Genomic DNA, 19210 nt, shown 5'->3' on the forward strand with positions numbered 1-19210 from the left:
TGTTTTGGTCTGCTCAAGTTTCAACATTCGTTCTTAGGTTAGGTTATGATAGGTCCTACGGTTGATCCTGATATTTCTCCTTTGTGTTAGCCAAAAACTCTTTAAAGTGCAACACCAGCCGAAAGAGAACATCGCACATCCGACTCGCTTCCAATCTGATGGAATTGTGATGAAGGTAGCAAGCTAATTTCCGGCCATTCCGCGAGAACCGGAAACCCATAGATACATATGTAATATGAAGCTGATTTAACTTCTTAATCATCTTTCTTTTCAATAGTTAAGTGAGTTTTTAAAAGTTCCCAAAAGATGTGTTCCTGTAATGTTTTAGAACACCGAATAAAATTGAAGCCAATAGCATACTAAACCTCAATATTTAACCTCATTTTAAATCATGTGTTCTTGAATCAATGTTAAACTTTTTTTTTTTTTTTTTTTTTTTGGTATTTTTGAGCGCCGTGTGTCTGCTATTTCATAATTTGTATTAAAAAAATTTCAAAAGAAATTCATTTTTAATCTCTGAGCATTGGTTTTGACGCATCAAAAGTTGCGAGGGCGAAGAAATCCAAGGTGGCAGAAAGAGATTAACTCTTTCGCTTATGAAACAGACAAGTCAGGCGCAGACGTCTAATACGAATCACTGACTAGCAGCCTAGCTCTGTTGTACATGAAGACCGTGGAGTCGTTCGTAGCAACTCGGACTGATGTATGGAACGAATTGGCGCATTTTACGTTTAGAACTCAAATTGAAAACGTATAACAGCTTGTGCAAGAACTGAAACCGCTCGACCTCTGTAAGCGACATCGATTCGCACTATGGGCGCTTGAAGAGTTCCAATAAGATCATAAGCTTTCGAAATGCGTTTTGTTCAACAATGAGCCCCATTTCTGGGATGTAAACAAGCAAAATTGCCCAATTTCGGCTAAAGAGCAATCTCAAGAGATTCAAGGGCTGTAATTTCATCCAGAAAAAACAAAAAAAGAACGGTTGGGTTTTGCCGGTGAGAACATAATCAGCAATGGCTTAAGTTATCGCGTCAATTCCCACATATGGCATCAATAAATTGATTTATTGGGAGAACACTTCAGTGAGCAGAGAATTTCATGTTTTGGATCGTTCGATTAACTTTTTCCTGTAGGGATATGTAAAGTCTCAAGTCTGAGCAGACAGTCCCGCTTCTATTCAGGAGCAAACATCCCACGTGTCATTCGCCAGTCAACAGACGAAATGATCGAACGAGTTGAGTCATTTTACTCAACGGATGGGCAATCAGAGACGTCGCCACAGCCAACACTTGAAAGAGATAATGTTCAAAAAATAAATGCCAAAAAGAAAGTTCTTTCGAATTATGATCAACATTCCCCATATGAAATATGAATATATGTACATATATATTATTATTATTTCTTTTTTTCTTTTAAAAAATAAGAAGCCTCAAATGGATCACTCTTTATCTCTTCTATATAAACCTAAATGATATGTAAAGATAGATAAATTTAATATTAATAGAGGTAAAAAATGTGCTGATTTTCTGTATGCCAAAGTTATTAAAAAAAACTATTCGAAGATTGAATTGCACCGAATCCTGTATCAATAACTAAAATCTTCTGAAGCTAGGATTTCGCATTTGATTCGCATTTCATAGTTCTAAAAGTCATTTGTAGCTTAAAAAAATTGTATTTATATGACAAATTTCTTGTATTCTGGCTACAAAAAAAAACAAATGATATATCGCTTTTCATTTTTTTTTTTTTTTTTTTTTTTTTTTTTTTTTTTTTTTTTTTTTTTTTTTTTTTTTTGTTTTGTGAAAAACCAATTTGTCTCTGCGAAAACTTTATTAAAACTAAACTAAGTAATATGCAAAACTATCTAACATATGCATATAACATTATTCTGCGAATTAATTTTTACAAATAATAAAAACATAATCGAACCCAACACCCTTAATTACTTACTCCAAAATGAGCCTAGTACAAATATTAGTCATACGCCCAGGTGCCCCGCTAGCTTCATCGCTTGATAAGTGCATGATGAACGATTTTCGAGTTTAAGTGCGAATAATTATCCATTAAGTAGTAGTTGATAATGCTGAAAAGTTTAGTATCGATATGCAAACCACACACAAATAAACAATTTCGCACACACACACACACACACATACAGAAGACCCACACAAATGAATCGGCGCATGAAAGTTGAAGTGCCATTGTCTATATGTGGGAGTTTTGCATATAAGCGCACGCCTACTATTAAAAGAGGTCATGAGTCATACGGCGTAAACAACAACAAGTCATTTTGTAATCATGCAAATAAGTACACACACACACACACACATATCACTTGCAGGCAGGCAACGGATAAGGAATTTATTTATTTACGCATGAATTTTATTTATTTCAGTTTGCTTTCGTGTTTTTTGCTCAACTTCCGGTTTTCGTTGAAAAGTTGCTTTGTAAATTTGATTGCATGCTTGAATATTCATGCGGTCGACAAGCAAAAGTACGAGTGTGATGTAATTAATTATAGATACGAAGACAAATTGAATATTTGCCATTGTTGCGTGGGTGCGTAGCGTCGAAGCGTTGAAATAAAGGAAAGAAAAAAATATTAAATAGAAAAACAAATTTCATATTTATTAAATTTACGCACTTTAATAATTAAGTGCTTTGTTGTTGTGTCAAATAATAATAACAATAATAATAATATCTACTCGCACATATATTTAATGTAGCCTACTTTGGGGAGCAAAGCAGCGGTTATTAGGTTATAAAACAGAAATCGTGTAATCTTTGCTATAAATTTAATTATAAAGGGTGATCTATCTTGATGTTCCCTACTTCTTTAAAGAAAAAATACAGTTATTTCATATTTAAAGAGTAATGCTTTTTATCGTTCGAAAGAACATTTATTTTTCTGGAAGATTATCACTTTTCGACTGGTAACTGGTGAATGACAAACGTAATGTTTTGCTCCAAGGCCTAACTGCGTGCTGGACGTGGTCTATTCTGTCGAATATTAGTAGTTTTTCGTATTTCTAAGCAAACTTCAACTTATTTTATTTTTTTATAATGAACTTTAATTAATCAAATATGTACTATTTAGTCGATCTTTCACTACAGTAAAACTTTACCGGTTTCACGGCGAAAAACTGCGACAAGTAACTTTCACAGGTTTCTCTTGAAGCCAACTTTACTCCATTAAGGACGTTCTGCATAGAGCTAAAGAAATAGTAGTGCGATGGTGCATGGTCAGGGCGATATTTTGGATGCATCAAAACTTGCCATCCAAACTCCCCCAGTTTTTGCCGAGTCATCAAAGTTGTGTGTGATCTAGCATTGTCCTCTTGGAAGCCGAAGCCCTTTCTGTTGATCAGTTCTGACCGTTTTTCGATTGCTTACTTCATTCTCATCAGTTGTTGACAGTGAAATGTAGAATCAATCGTTCGAGCAGGCTGGAGCAGCTCATAGTGGATGATTCCTTTCTAATTACACCAAACATTCAGCATAACCTTTCGAGGCGTCAATTCTGGCTTTGCGACCATTTGTTGAAGTTCACCACGCTTGGTCCATGACCTTTTTGCACATTATTGTCGTATTCGATCCACTTTACATCTCTTGTTACCATTAGCTTCACAAATGTTTCGATTTAATTTCGTTTCAGCAAAAAATTGCAAATGTTAGTTCGGTCCATTAAATTTTTCACAGCAAATTCATGTGGTAACCAAACATCAAGCTTCTTTGTAGTGTCATGACTGCTTATGCGACGGTCCTGGCATTGTCTTCGTAGACTTCACAAATTTCATTGGTGGCTTGCGTGGCATTCCTCGCTTTTTGATATAAAAATTTCAAAATAAAGCGAATTTTTTTCATTATTTTCACTCATTTTTGAATAGCTGCAACTTTTTTCAACTTCCTCGAATTTAATATTTTTTTTTTTTTTTTGAATGAAGCTTAAAATTTCACCTTTCCAACACAATATGCTATGACCCAATGTGATTGGTAGTACTGGAGATATAGGACTGCAACGACATCTACCGAGCAAATGCGAAAATACTTTTTCGACTACCCAATATTTTATTCACTGCGTGTTGGCCATGGTCTATTGCGCTGAACTTTATCCAATAATGAATGCTGGGTCTCAAGATGACGAACAGTAAGCTCAGTAGGTCGATTATGTTGACCATAAGTTGAGTGAAACGCGCGAAGCAAACTCTTCACAGAAGATGAACTTTCGTAATAAATTTGAACAGTTTATAAACACTGTTCAGGCATAAGTCTTTCCAAGATGAAATGTCAAACAATACTGAACAAATATAATATTACAGCTGGACCCGACTTACAGCTGATCTATCAAAAAACAAAGTTATTAAAAAAAGCACCAGTTTGTGCTCTGAAATATATTGAATATTATATTGCCTTCGAAAACACTTACACATTTACAATTTTTTAACTTAATACGAGTATATATATACACGAGTGAGAGCGACAAGCTTCCGCCATTTAAAATAACAACATAAAATATACATATACATACATGCATATATACATATGTATGTACAATGCACTTTCGTAATCCAGGTTAATTGCATATTAAGAAAAATGCATTTTCGCACTTAATTTACAGCAACTGATTATGCAAATTTTCGCATTTTCCACGTACGGACAATCAAAACAATTCGCTTAAAAGTTATATTAATGCTTCGAACTGTAATTTACTGAAATTAGACAGCCAACAATGGACAGCGGGCCCTGCCAACCCGTCAGTTAGCCAGTGCACAGTGTGCAGGCGTTTTGTTTATAAAGAAAAGTGTTCCGAATGAACTTTGCTCGCCACCGCGACGTGGAGCTTATATAAGCTAATATTTTTACTTGCATTAAATTTAAACTCTGTAAATTAGAATTTGCATTGTTGTAGAAAAAACTTGGTGCAAATCTTTTCATCGCCAGAAAATGTGAAATTAAATCGGAGAGTTTTTATTTGCTTATTGCACTGAACTGGGTATTTTAAGCTTGTCCCGGGAGGAAACGCTATACAATAATCATATAGATATTGATCAGAGTATTTTGAGATACATTTCTAAAATCTTTGATTCGTCCTTCTCTCTGCAATAAGCTGCTCATTTGTCCGAACCGCCATTATCGGACCACTACAGTATTTAGCTATCATACGAACTGATCGATCAGAATCAATTCCTTGTATGGAAACCTTTTTTATTTTACGAGATATCTTCACGAAATTTGACACGGATTAATGTCCAAGGCCTGGTTACCAGCTCCGAATATATTGATCAGATCTGACAACTATAGCGTATGGCTGCCCTACAAATTTAGCGATCAGAATCAATTCCTTGTATGGAAAACTTTTTTATTTTACGTGATATCGTCTCGAAATGTGACGTAGCATATTCTTCAAGACCACGCTACAATATCTGAACATATTGTTAAGATCGGACTACTATAGCAAATGGCTGCCATACAAACTGATCGATCAGAATCAATTCCTTGTATGGAACATTTTTTTATTATACGAGATATCGTCACGAAATTTAGCACGGATGAATGTCCAAGGCCTGGCTACCAGCTCCGAATATATTGATCAGATCTGACAACTATAGCGTATGGCGGCCATACAAATTGTGCGAACAGAATCAAGTCCTTGAATGGATTTTTTTTTATTTTACGAGATATCTTCACGAAATTTGACACGAATAATTGTCCAAGGCTAGTTTACAATATATTCGAATATATGGTTCGGATCGGACCACTATAACGAATAGCTGCCTTACAAACCAACCAAAAATCAATATAAATATCTTTTTATAGGCCTTTGTTAACTTCTAAGAAATGCACCTGTGAACGATATTCGCGCTTCAGTGCAGCTGAAGTAATTATTTTTTCTTTGTTAAAAATTTTTTATATGCAATAAATATACTATATATATTTGATGCTGTGATATTTAATTTTTACCTTCTTTAATAAATTTTTTGTTTTCCAATTTTTTATTTAGTTAATTTTTTTTACATCAAATTTAATTATTTTAATTTATTTAATTTTTTTTTTATAAATGTTTTGATTTCATATTTTTCTGTTTTCGTGTGCTGCCACTTTTCTTTTTTCGGATGGCGAAGCTATCCACTTATCTACACAGTATCCCCTACAGAGAAAAACTCATATTCATAATCTTGTATGTATGTATGTGTGTTTATGTTTAAATGCTTCTTTAATAACTAAATATAGGCACACGCGTTCAATTATACATTTTCTAAGCGTTTATTGTTCTTGACGTTGGCAAAAGGCGTAGCCGCTATACGTCGTCGTCGTTGCCAGCGCAACGCATTCTCCACACTTTATCCGCACGAATCGCGCTGCCATCACCTTTCCATTACTACTTATTATTATTTACATACACACTTACACACATATACATACATACACATATTTTGTTGATTGTAGCTTAGCTTACTTTGCGTACTTCGCCTTATCTTACCGCTAACCGCGCCCTGCCGCATACAAATTTTCCTCCGGCGCGCTATGGTTGAGCTCATCGCACTTTTTGTTTACATTTCATTCAATTAAATTTTCTCAGCTAACAACGAACTCTATACAATGTTCAGTAATTTTTGGCCATATCAATATTTGGAACACACATCTGCAGTTATTTCTCTACACACACATACATAAATATATATTCACATCAGAAGGCATGCGACCGAGGAATGCATAGTTACGTCTGTTGATTGGAGACTACATAATACGTTCAGTAGTTTAGGAGCTTACCCCGGACAAAACCTTACACATAATTTTTATATATGTTGATATGCATAAAAAAAGAAGAAAACATACATATTGAATAGGATTCGCCTTGAACACTTTCTCATTTTGAATGTCATATGTTTAACTTAAAAAAAATCCGCAAAATCGCCAGTGTTTTCACTATCATTAGGAACATATTGGTATTATAGTTCTTCTAAGTTGCTTAACAATCTCCTTTTCACTCTAGCGCCTTCTAGATCTCTGAGAAATCTTGTCAATATCGAATCGTCCGAAAAGTTTGGTAGACTTGCTTTTTGATAACTTAGCAGTTTCATTCCTATAAAACAAAATGTTAGGGATTTCTTATGTTTTGTCATCCACTCCATCACATGGCAAAGAGAGAACTTCTATCTGAAAACAGACCGCAAGCAATACCGTTTTTGTTTCATATCCTAAGGTCCCAAAAGCGAGGAAGTTTCAGATCAACTATGACTGGTTTAGAAGCCACAGCTTCTAAAACTGGATACTTGAGTTCTTTCGTTGTGGTTTTCCACATCTGTTGAGAACTTTTAGGGTTTTAACCGAACTTTTCCACATTTATTGAGAACTTTCAGGGGTTTGACCGAACCGTATCATTTTCAGATACCATAATAACTCAATAGTGTTGCGCTAAACTCTATAGTTGATTTGGTATCAAAACTTAAGAGATGTATTCATCGGCAGTAAACAAAAACTTTCCAAGGTTTGGCAAACAATTTCATTAGACCGTTCAAATGTATTATTACCCATAAACGATTTTAGTTCACTGAGTTCTAATATTGTAATTTTGATCCAATACAGTTTTAGGCTCCTCTTTTGGAACTTTTTCATAGTTTTCGTTATTCCTTTATAACGGTCTTAAGAATCCTTCATCTTTCATAAATAATTCAAGCAAGTGTTCCACAGAAATATTGAAGGTGTAATTAGCATTGTCGGACATTTGATCCCTCTTGGCTGTTTGATATCATTTAACCTCGACTAGCTTACCTCGCCGCAGCCTCAACAAACCTACGGCTTGGTGGTGTCTGAAGGAAAAAGTGGATATTGTTGAAGAAATGCTACTCCAAAACACTTGGTTGTCGACACACCCAGTGGATTAGGCAGCGTTCTTTGCAATGACCTGTTGCAGAATTCCCTTGTAAATATTTTCTGGCTTTCAAACAAGGCTTTTCACTTCTATTCAGTCGTCAAATTTATACCCGAATACTGGTGTATGAGTAATCGCAAAATAATTTATTTATGCTTAATTTTGATAATGTACACAAATAGATTTGCGTAAATGCCAAAATTTAAGAGCCCGCAAATTGTAGAAAATTTTAAACTTGGACAGATGAGTGCATATCAACATGATTGCGAAACTATCGTGCTTATAGAATTTAGTTATTATAGTATAGAGTCTTAGGTATTGAGCTCATCTGAGTACGCGCACCCGTAAAGTTATTTATATGCCTAATGTAAACATAATTCGTGGCAATAAACCTGTCTGGAATATTAGATTTGACGTTTGAAAAGTTTTTGCATTTGTATTTGCTAATGTACCCGATATACATACTCATGTACTTACATATATAGCGTGTTTTTTTTTCTGAGGTATATGGATTACTTGAAGGATAGCTGTCAAACTAAACGCACGTCTTTGATAATTCTGAACTTTGGCAAATAAGACAGATAAAAGGTCAATTGAAAAGTCGCCGGCCCGGGGCGCTACTAGAACTAAATTAATCTGATTTTTCGTTCAACTTAACCTTCAAAAGGCACATGCATTATGTTGACAGCTGTCGAATCATTAGTTTGTCATTTATATCATTTTGAGTGAAGCAACTTTTTTTATTGTGAAAAAAAATGGATAAAAAGGAATTTCGCGTGTTGCTAAAATATTGCTTTTTGAAAGGAAAAAATAAAATGAATGTAAAAACTTGTTAGTGGACACTGCCGCAGGAATATCAACCATCAAGGATTGATATACAAAACGTGGCTCCATCACCCTACTCCGAAGTCCAATCAACAGTCCTCCGATTGGATAAATAGATTTGCACACGATGAACCCACTCCAAAACGTGCAAAAACGCAACAGTCTGCTGGCAAGGTTATAGCGTCTTTATTTTGGGAAGTCACAAGTCATTGAAAACGATGGCAAAAATCCCTGAATTGGGCTTCGAATTGCTTCCGCAGGCACCTCATTCTCCAGATCTGCCCCCCCAGCGAGTGTTGAAAAGTTGGATGGTCGCTATAATCAGTGTATTACCCTTTAAAGGAACTAAATATGTTGAATAAAAAAATGCATTTTGCCAAAAAAAAAATTAAAAATTTTATGGTAGACCAGGAACGTTTCATTAGATTTGTTAAATCTCGAAAATTGAAAGGAGATGAAATACTAATTCATATCACTTTCGAACTAATAACATCAAAATAGTGGCCATTTGAGTAAATTTTTCGAAATATATAAAATAAAGCCCACCATATCTCAAGTAAAAAACGCATTTTATTAGAAATTTGAAGAGTAACTGTTGAAAAATATGAAATATTGACTTCAGCGCCATCTATTGGCTTAAATTTAAATTCAGAAATTTTCAACCAAACACGTAAATACATCAAAAATGAATGCTGGCAAAGAGTCGTCATTACTTATATCGGATTTTTAACTGGCAGTCCTTTCCAATACTTGATTAGTAAACCAAAAATCGGATTATCGGGAAGTAGGTACATGAATCGAATCATTAAATTGAACAAACGCTTGCCTACATTTAGGCGCGGTTTGCTTATTTCGGTTTTTTTAACTGACAGTCGTTTCGGATACGCTCGAAGGCGTTAGCAGTGAGGTGACACACGTAGCAGTTAACAAGGAAGAAGTCGGAGTCGGAGTTTGAGAAGATAAGCTGGTCTCTTCGACTATACAGCTTAAGACTACAGCTATCGGCAACTAGATATTTGCATCGGTAATATAATGAACTTATACCGTTATACCTATGTATATGTAGAAGCTATGTGAATGCCTTAAATTGAAAAAATAATTGCGCTGCAGCGCTAGTATCTCTAGTATTATTATTGTAGAATTCTATCTAAATTGATAGTAAATTCTTGCATCTCTCACCACCAACGCATGTCAATACGTTGGCAAGTGAGTGCATTTTCCGAAAGTTCAAAAATTCATACGCCACCCACTCGAACGTCACTCTAGTGCCTAGTTTTTGTAGCTGGCGCTGACTTCCATAAGATAAACATAGAAATATACAAATGATCATATGTGTGTGTGTGTGTCTAACTGCATGTTTACATGATCCATATGAACCCTGGGCCGCCGTTGAAGCACCTTTGATTGTGTATATATGTGTCTGTGAGTATGAGTGTGAGTATCTTTCTCGCTTACTCTGTTTATTTATTACACTTACTCATTTCACATGAGTTTCGTTAAAGGGTTGCATTCAAAAATAAATTCATAATAACAATGTGTTGCGTGTTCTCGGTTATACGTAATACATTTAGAAAAGTTTTCAAATCGATTTCCTAGAAAATAAAGGGAAGCAATACTGAGCAAGAAATTTATGGTGTGTATTGGAAATGCTTTTCAACAGGACACGCACGCATCATTCTGTGCAGCAAATCAATTTGTGCCACGAGTGCGTTTTGTGTTCTTTATTTTTTTATTTTTTTGTAGGAAAAAATTTGTTTCTAATTTTTTTTTAATTACATTTAGTTATATTTTATTATATTTTGTTTTGTTTTTATAATATTGAGATACTGATGATCTAAAATGTCTATCGCTATTTCTATCTATATTTATTTTATTTTATTTTTTCTTTGTTATTATGATACCTTGAACAGGATATATTAATGGGGAGCCTGCTTTAGAGGCTTAAAAAAATCTATTTTTTGAGGACTTTTTCGGGCGGGAAAGAAATAAGTGATTAAGGCCAAATTTCTTGGGTTTATAGTTATATATTTAAACATCATTCGCAATTTTTTTGGATACGAAATTCTTGATACTCTGACTTTGGGAAACAATTTCCCGATGCATCTCGCATGTGCAGTTATCGAACGGCGTGCTGGATGCACGTCGCAATTTCTATCGGAAACAAAAAATTCAAAGCGATTCATATTTTTTAATAATTCATCTTCTAGTTAAACTAAAAAAATTCCAAAACAGTATAAAATTTTACAAAAGTTTTAAAAATTAAAAAAAAAAAAGTATTTTTTGACTAAAAAARTTTTACTTTGTACTTGTTTTTTAAATAGAAGATAATTTAATGACAAAGATAACAAACTCTGCCCCAATTTAATGCGACGTTTAGTTTATTTTTTTCTATCCTGCCCGCCAATTAAGAATAGTCGTAAAAATGAAAAACCGAGAAATCGCGCGTCAAAGTTTTCGTTTTCTGCCCAATCGCTCATATATATCTGCTAGTTGCTCGGTCACTATTTCCCATCTAGCTTCGAAAATATTTCGAATTCTCATCTAAACCTTCGGGGACATATTCTTAAGTAATTTTTAAAGAGATTTAAACTAAATAAAATAATCGATTTTTTGAAGCTTCTAAAGCAGGCTCCCCCCTTAAGTGTACCACGAAGTTTCTAAACACTCATATAAACGATCAGCGCGTCGAGCTAGTCTATCAGTTTTTGAGATATCGTTCTGAAATTTTCCACACGTTCTTTTCTCCTCAGAATGCTGTTCATTCGTTGGAATCGCCGATATCGGACCACAATAGCATATAGCTGCCATACAAACTGAACTATCAAAATCAAGTTCTTGTGTGGAAAGCTATTTTATTTGTTGAAATATCTTCACAAAATTTGGCATGAATTATTGTCCAAAGCAGCAGTACAATATTCGAAGAAATTTTCTAGATCGGACCCCTATAGCATATAACTGCCATACAAACTGAACTATCAAAATCAAGTTCTTGTACGAAAACTTTTATTTGTAAAGAGTGTTATAGCTCCAGTAAACGTTTTTTCTTGTTTTATTTTTATTATATATATTTTTTTTTTTTTTTTTTTTTTTTTTTTTTTTTTTTTTTTTTTTTTTTTTTTTTTTTTTTTTTTTTTTATTTTATTTTTTTTTTTATATATGTATGCATATAGGTTGAATAAGTTATCGCGAAATATTTCATTGCTGTGGTTTATTCAATTTTGTTGTATTTTTTCGATAAATGTGTACTTTTGCATATCTAAATATCGCTATCCACTCTTAACTATTCCCTAAGTGAGCTTTCGTCAAATCATCGTCACAATGCACAGCGTCATAATAAATACAGTTCCATTACAATAAAAACATCTCTATTAGTTTTATCTGCCAAAATGTAAATTGAAGATGTCTTTATATRTTACTTGTGTTTGTATGTATGTACATACATATGTGCAATGATTTTAGTCATCAACGCAACTAATTGCTGACATCTTCAAGATCACAATTTGCCATCAGCGCCGCCAGTGTCAGCAACAGTAGCAGGACTGACTTATAAATGCATGGCCAAAGACTTATACTGGTGGCATTGTGATAATAAATACTCATACACACACACACATGTATATGTGTATATGCTAACAATAAATCCATTGTTTAGTTAGTAGTTTCACTGGCATTCTTTTTACGTGAAAGCGCACTAAGTATCTATGTAAGTATGTACAGAGCACTGTGTATGTGCATAAGTGTATATATGTTTATATATGTATGTCTGCATATAAAGTTTTTATGTGTTTTATTGTTGTTGTTTTTTGTTTAATTTTTCCTTTGTGGTTCTGTTTCATGCACTTTGCCACCACAATGACGTTTTATCTTTGCTATTTGTGAAAGATTCTACACATTACAGACACACACACACACACATAAAGCCACACAAATACGCAACCGCATCTCGCATGTGTTGCCAATCGACAACACGAACTCAAGTGTTTGTACTCGAGCATATTTGTATAGTATCCGTATTCGCGCTGGGTACTTGGCTATTTGAAAGGGAAAACATTATTATCAATGCATAATTAGTGCATTTAAGCGTCCATAAAAATTGCATTGACTGCTTGCTGCTTGATGTACGGTTAATTTGTTGTGATAATTATGTGATGAGTATATGATGAGCGATTTATTGATATGAGTGGACGCGATAGTGTTGTTGCAACAAACAAATTATTTATCAATCTGCATAATAATTAATGAGTTATAAAGCGGAATCGTGTTTTTTCGGTAATCCGTCGTTCTGAGCTCCGACCTCTTCAGCCAGATGAAAATATTAAGAAAGTGAAGGATATGGTTCTTGAAAATCGACAGGCAAATGTTAGAAAAATAGTAACAAATATGTCAAGAGAGTACATCCCAACAAAGCTGAATTTTTATTTCCTAAAGACTACCGCAAACAGATCTCTTTAGACACATTTGTTTGTGCGAATTTCGATCACACATTCATGGTGAGCTTTAATACTGGCGATGAAGTTTATGAGTTTGTCATACAAACAAGTCAACAGTCATCGAAATGGAGGGTGAAAAAATGTGCCGAAACCAAAAAGATCACACCAAAGCCGCTCAAAAATTAAGGTAATGCTTATTGTTTTTTCGATATTCGTGGTTTGGTGCATCACGAATTTGTTCCGGAAGGATAGATGGAATAACAATCCATGAATTTTACAAGATGATAACGCACCCTCGCATCGAGCCACGATTGTGACCGAATTTAAAGCCAAAAACGCAATAAATACCATCGATTACCCACCATATTCACAAGATTTGTCTCCGTGTGATTTTTTTTTTTTTTTTTTTTTTTTTTTTTTTTTTTTTTTTTTTTTTTTTTTTTTTTTTTTTTTTTTTTTTTTTTTTTTTTTCCCCTCCGTGGAACCCGTTTTCAGTCGATCAAAACGATGAAACAAAATTCGCTGAAGAGCTGAAGTTCCTCCCAAAAAAGGCTTATGAAAACTATTTCAGAGGCTAGAAAATCGTTTGCAAAAGTGTATTACTGTGGGAACTACGCTGAAGACGACAAAATAAATATTGATGAATAGTTAAATATTTTGCGTTTGCTTCAGATGCGGCCGTATTTCGGCGATATCGTCCTTCGATGTAATAGTCGATGTTGATGGCGCTCATTTCTTCAAGGTTGTGAGTGCTAATTATTCCATACCAATCCCATAATACAGACCCCAAAACCTTGCCAGCCGACTGTTGTGTTTTTCCATGCCTTGCAGCCGGTTCATCGTGTGCAGTTCACTCTGAGTGAAAGGATCGCGCCCCTTTCATCCATTTTCACTTATCGACGCTAAAACTCAGATGTATTATGCTTGAACAACGCTAAGTACTGCTCCGAACCAACGGATTGTGATTGTCTTTGGTCGAAAATGAGTTCGGCATAGTTAATTGACGTTTTAAGCAGAAGTATAGTCCTATAAAGTGTTTTATCATTTTTGCCATGATATACAGGGTTTTCTCGAAAACATTTAAACACAAAGAAACACGTATTAAGTTGTTATCTTAATGTTTTACCCTTTTTTTTTCTTATCTTTCAGGTGCTGGTGAATCGGGTAAAAGCACAATTGTCAAACAAATGAAAATTATCCACGAAAGCGGGTTCACCCCAGAGGATTTCAAACAATATCGGCCGGTTGTATACAGCAACACAATACAATCATTAGTTGCAATACTTAGAGCGATGCCAATACTCGGTATTGCGTATCACAATAATGAACGGGAGGTAAGTGCAGTAACTTATAGTAAAGAAAATGCAAATTTTTAGCTCGTACAGCGTGCCGTTATGATTTTCAATAAATTGTTACCAATAAACAGCTTTCCGAACATATTCAAACACCATTCAAATAAGACGCACAAGCGACACAAGCCGCATACACAACCTGTATGAACTCAAATCCTTCACATATTTTGCATTAATTGATTTGCTTTGAAGTAGAATCAGGTTCTGTTCCTATTTAAAATGTACTATATAAGAAGTATGTTTTATATTTCTATTTGCCCCTAGTGGTTCTGTCGACTTTCTGACACAAACGTCTAAGCCTCTCAGGCAAATTCTGTCAAATGCTCAAGGTTTTTGTGTCGCATTACTGGTAACCACATTAAACTTGGTCTAGTGCCATTCAATGTTCATTATATAACTTCAAAGCTGACTGAGTAGTACTCCGACATTTACAACGCCTATCAGACTTTAGTTGGGCAATAAAAAGATCAGATGTTATTAACTAGCATTTATCGTGTTCTCTTTCGGTAATAGAAAAGCAAAATAGCCTAATGAAGGGTGATCCACTTCAAGATTATCAAACTTTTTAAAGAGAAAATATAGTAACTTCGAATTTCATGAGAAATGTTTATTAATAGAACATTCTTTGGCATTTATTTTTTGAAGAGTATCTCTTGCAAATGTTGTCCGCGGCTACGTTTCAGATGGCCCATCCGTTGAGTCCAATTTTCGATGACTCGTTCGAGCATTTCGACTGGTATATGTCGAATGAGACGAGTGATATTTTGCTCCAAGACCTGAATCAAAGCTGGATTGTCCGCTAACATCTTAGACTTCCCCACAGGACAAAAAACTAATGATGTGATATCACACGATCTTAGTGACCAATCGACCGACCCAAAACGTGAATTTATCTGCTCACCAAACTGTTATCTCAATAAATCCGTATATTGATGCGATATGTGAGAAGTGGCGCCGTCTTGTTGAAACGAAAGGTCGCCGGCATAATTTTTGAATAAATATGGTCCCATGATTCCTCCGATCCACAAACTATATCAAAGCGTTGTTTTTTCTGAATGCAATGGCAGCTCTTGTATCTCTTCAGGTTGCTCTTTGTTCCAAATGCGGCAATTTTGCTTGCTTGCACACCCAATGAGCCAGAAAAAGACCTAATGGCTGAACAAAATTGGGCTCGAAAACGACGGATCTTCTAGGAACTTTTTAAAAGCCCATAGAGCGGATCGATGTCGCTTGTGAAAGTCGAACGGCTTCAGTTTTTGCACTAGCTGTATTTTTTGCGCTATCCTGACGTAAAATGTGCCAAGTCGTTCCATATGTTAGTCCGAGTTGCTGCGAAGGGCGCAGAATCAACTCAATGTTAGAATTGTACAAAATGTCTAGAAAAATAATATTTGACTATTCGGTTTGGAAAAATTCAAATTCTATTTTGGAACCAGCATCAACACCAACAACAACGTCAGCCTCGAAATCCAACGCGATATTCCTTGCCAACAGGTGCTACTTCGGACTGAATAGGCAATTGAGAAGTAAAGTCTCTCTCGATGAACAAATACCAAATTCTATGAGTCACTCATCATCCTCGTCCAACTATATGGTGCAGAGACATAGTGGATGACAACACCACATTCGATGGAAAGGTGAGGTATACGAGTAATACGACGACATTGACATAGTACAGCGCTTTAAGAGAGAGCGACTACGCAGGCTAGGTCATGTCGTCCAAATGGATGCTCTGAAAGTATTCGACGCAGAACCCGACGGGGAAAGCAGAGGAAAAACTCCACTTTGGAAAAACCAGGTGGAGATGAACATGGCTACACTTGGAAACTCCAATTTGCGCCAAACAACGAAAAGAAAGAACGACTGGACGTTGTTGTAAACTTAGCCAAAACCGCGTAAACGGTGTCTACGTCAATAAAGAAAAAAGAAAGCATTAGAGCCGGTAGTGAAGTCTTCGAAAACGTTTTCTTCTTTTTCTACTCTGTTAACGAAGATAACCTTAAAAAAGTTAAATAAACTATGTTAGAAAATACTTTTGTTGACATCAGAGACAGCAGCGAATCTCAATATCCTTTATGGATCGGCTCAAGTCATTTTGCTTAATGCTTTTGGTATGAAGAGTGGTAATATTAAAATTGTTCCAAAAGATCAGTATTCGATGTCGTGATGACGTAACTGACTTTTTGCTCATCATATTTGAGGCTCTATGACTTCTATTTTCGAAACTGAAAAACGAGCTACGTGAACTCGTCATAATATATAATAACGGAATGAAAATGAACCAGTTATAGACGATATATAACGTAGAACTTAGTTAATCTAAATTTTTGAAAGCACAATAAACCCGTTGTTCTACTTCATTGAGCTTAAAAGCTTCAGCTCACCATGTAGACGCGCAGGACCAGTGATCTTAACTGAGTCTATGTTAAATATCCACGTGTGTATATGTATATGTTAATACGCTAAAGAGCCAAAGTCGAAGTGTGTAAATGTGGGCTGAGGTTGTGGCTTGTTTGTACTGGTGCAGCCACAGCTCAAACACACAACCAAACCAAGCCACACGTATGCATATCTTAATTGTTATGGCTTTAGGGATGCTGTTTGTGGCAAGTGGCGTTGAGAGTGACAACGAATGCACATACACAGGCACATACATATATATATATATATATATATATATGGGTGTATTTATGCGTGGTAACATTTTGTGGCAACTAAGCATATGTGTGTGTGTGTGGAAGTGCGTTGATGTTATTACATTCGATGTCCTTTGCGAATTGCAGCTGCCATTACATTTTCCGTTTGTCATACTCTCACATTCCGCTTGCCGTGTTTTAATATCCCAACAGACCAACATACATACAAACCAACATATACTTACACATACATCTCATATGTATGTATGTATGTATATAAGAAAGTTAATCTACACAGCTTTAAGGTCTTGCCAGTTGATACATACGTCTCCAGTCTGCATACATATCCTTATTTCTAAGAACATTAATAAACTCACGTTCGTGTATATAAATATATATGTATATAAGTATATATGTGGGTTTGTGAACGTGCTCTTATGTATTTCCTTTATTGCTTTCAGAATGATGCAAAAATGGTATTTGATGTTTGCCAACGCATGCACGACACGGAACCATTCTCAGAGGAGCTTTTGGCTGCCATGAAGCGATTGTGGCAGGAAGTTGGCGTTCAAGAGTGCTTCTCACGTAGCAACGAATATCAATTGAATGATTCAGCTAAATAGTGAGTACATTATTTTTATAACCATTTAATTTGATTTACAAATACAACAACTAGCCGACTTATTGATTTAATTCAAATATTATATATGCGTTAGTAAAGGTTCGTTTTTGGAGTATACAATTTAAAGTTGTGATCAAGAATTTAGCTTCATTATAAAGATGTGTTAAAACAAGATGTTTAACAAAGATTTCTGGCAAGTCTCTTCCACGGCTGACTCAAATTCATTTCAGTCGAGATATCAAATTTTCGACCACCGATATCCATTTTAGACCATTTTTTGCAGCAATCGTGACCGTATGTCAGCTATAACGCGCCGCGTACGCTCTTCCAAGTCGTCAACTGTCGCCGCCTTATCTGCGTAGACAAGTGATTTTACATAAAAAATAGTCCACGGATGCAAGATGATGTGCTCACTAAAAGTTTCCTTCAATAAATTGATTGCAGCGCCGTCTTTTTGGCACCTATGATGATTCAGTTCAACATTGTCCAATTAGGGCAAGAAAAATTCTTAACTATCTATGCTATATATGACCGCCTTCATTTTTCAATATATTTGCACCAATGCTCCCCTTCGCCCATAGAGCACAACGAAGAGTCACTTTTTTAGGATGTAACGGCGTCTCAACAATACCGTGCAGTTGATCATCTCATCACACAAACTTCCAAAATTTTGTTTATTAACGTATTAATTCAACCAAAAGTGAGCTTCATGTCGTGTCCATACCAAATTTTCTTAACAAAGTCGGCATCGGTTGCCATCTCGTTTTTCTTAAGCCCAATACAATGGGCAATCTCATCAGCTATTTCCTTGCCTGGAACTCCTTTGTGATCTCGTATGAAGTATATATGGAGCCGCTTTCCGGCAGCCACTACACATACTGCCGCCCTGTTAAGGAAGTTCTCTTTCGTAATGCGATCTGAAATTATTGCCTTAATTGCTACGGTCTGTCGACTTATTATATATATCGATCTTCTTTAAGTTGTTTCCTGCTAGTTAGCTATTTCAGTCGCTTTTTTGACTACAAATACTTCCTCCCAGAAAAAGCTGCTGTATTCAGTAAGCTTGAAGGCTTTCCTAAGATACAGCACCGTGAAATAGAGTCTAATCAAGGTACGTAGACCGTAGACCACTTGTAACCCTCGGCCAACTCATTGACTTTTAACTGTGGTTGTAAGGCCGATTATGGCATAAGGTATATTAATTTGGTGGCCAATAATGGACACTACTCGGCATTTTACATGTACCGCCGTCTCGACTTAGGTTAGGTTAGATTAATCTGGTAATGAAATGGTCCTTTGCGATACCAGATGTATTTAGGAGTACTAGATCCAAGGGGATCCCTGCGCTTGACGCGAATTTCAACAGATTCGGTGTCCTCATTATCGATACCTCAGGACAAGTGCACCACGGATGATTCGTTGTTTCCCTGGTGCCTTGCTCTAGACATTTCATGCAGGCTTCTCTTTCT

At 35.5% G+C, this 19210-nt stretch overlaps 1 protein-coding gene across 5 annotated transcripts in view; it reads left to right on the forward strand.

The window, feature by feature from the left end:
* LOC108968798 (G protein alpha o subunit) overlaps positions 1–19210 on the forward strand; it is a 102417-nt gene that overhangs the window by 40900 nt on the left and 42307 nt on the right. For all 5 annotated transcript variants that reach the window (XM_018933054.1, XM_018933055.1, XM_018933053.1 and 2 more), the window contains 2 exons: positions 14281–14465; positions 17581–17741. In XM_018933054.1, the coding sequence (XP_018788599.1) occupies positions 14281–14465; positions 17581–17741 (346 nt within the window). The remainder of the gene's footprint in view (positions 1–14280; positions 14466–17580; positions 17742–19210) is intronic.

Source organism: Bactrocera latifrons, unplaced genomic scaffold (genome assembly GCF_001853355.1).
Source record: "Bactrocera latifrons isolate USDA-ARS-PBARC rearing strain unplaced genomic scaffold, ASM185335v1 scaffold_23, whole genome shotgun sequence".
Classification (NCBI taxonomy): Eukaryota; Metazoa; Arthropoda; class Insecta; order Diptera; family Tephritidae; genus Bactrocera; species Bactrocera latifrons.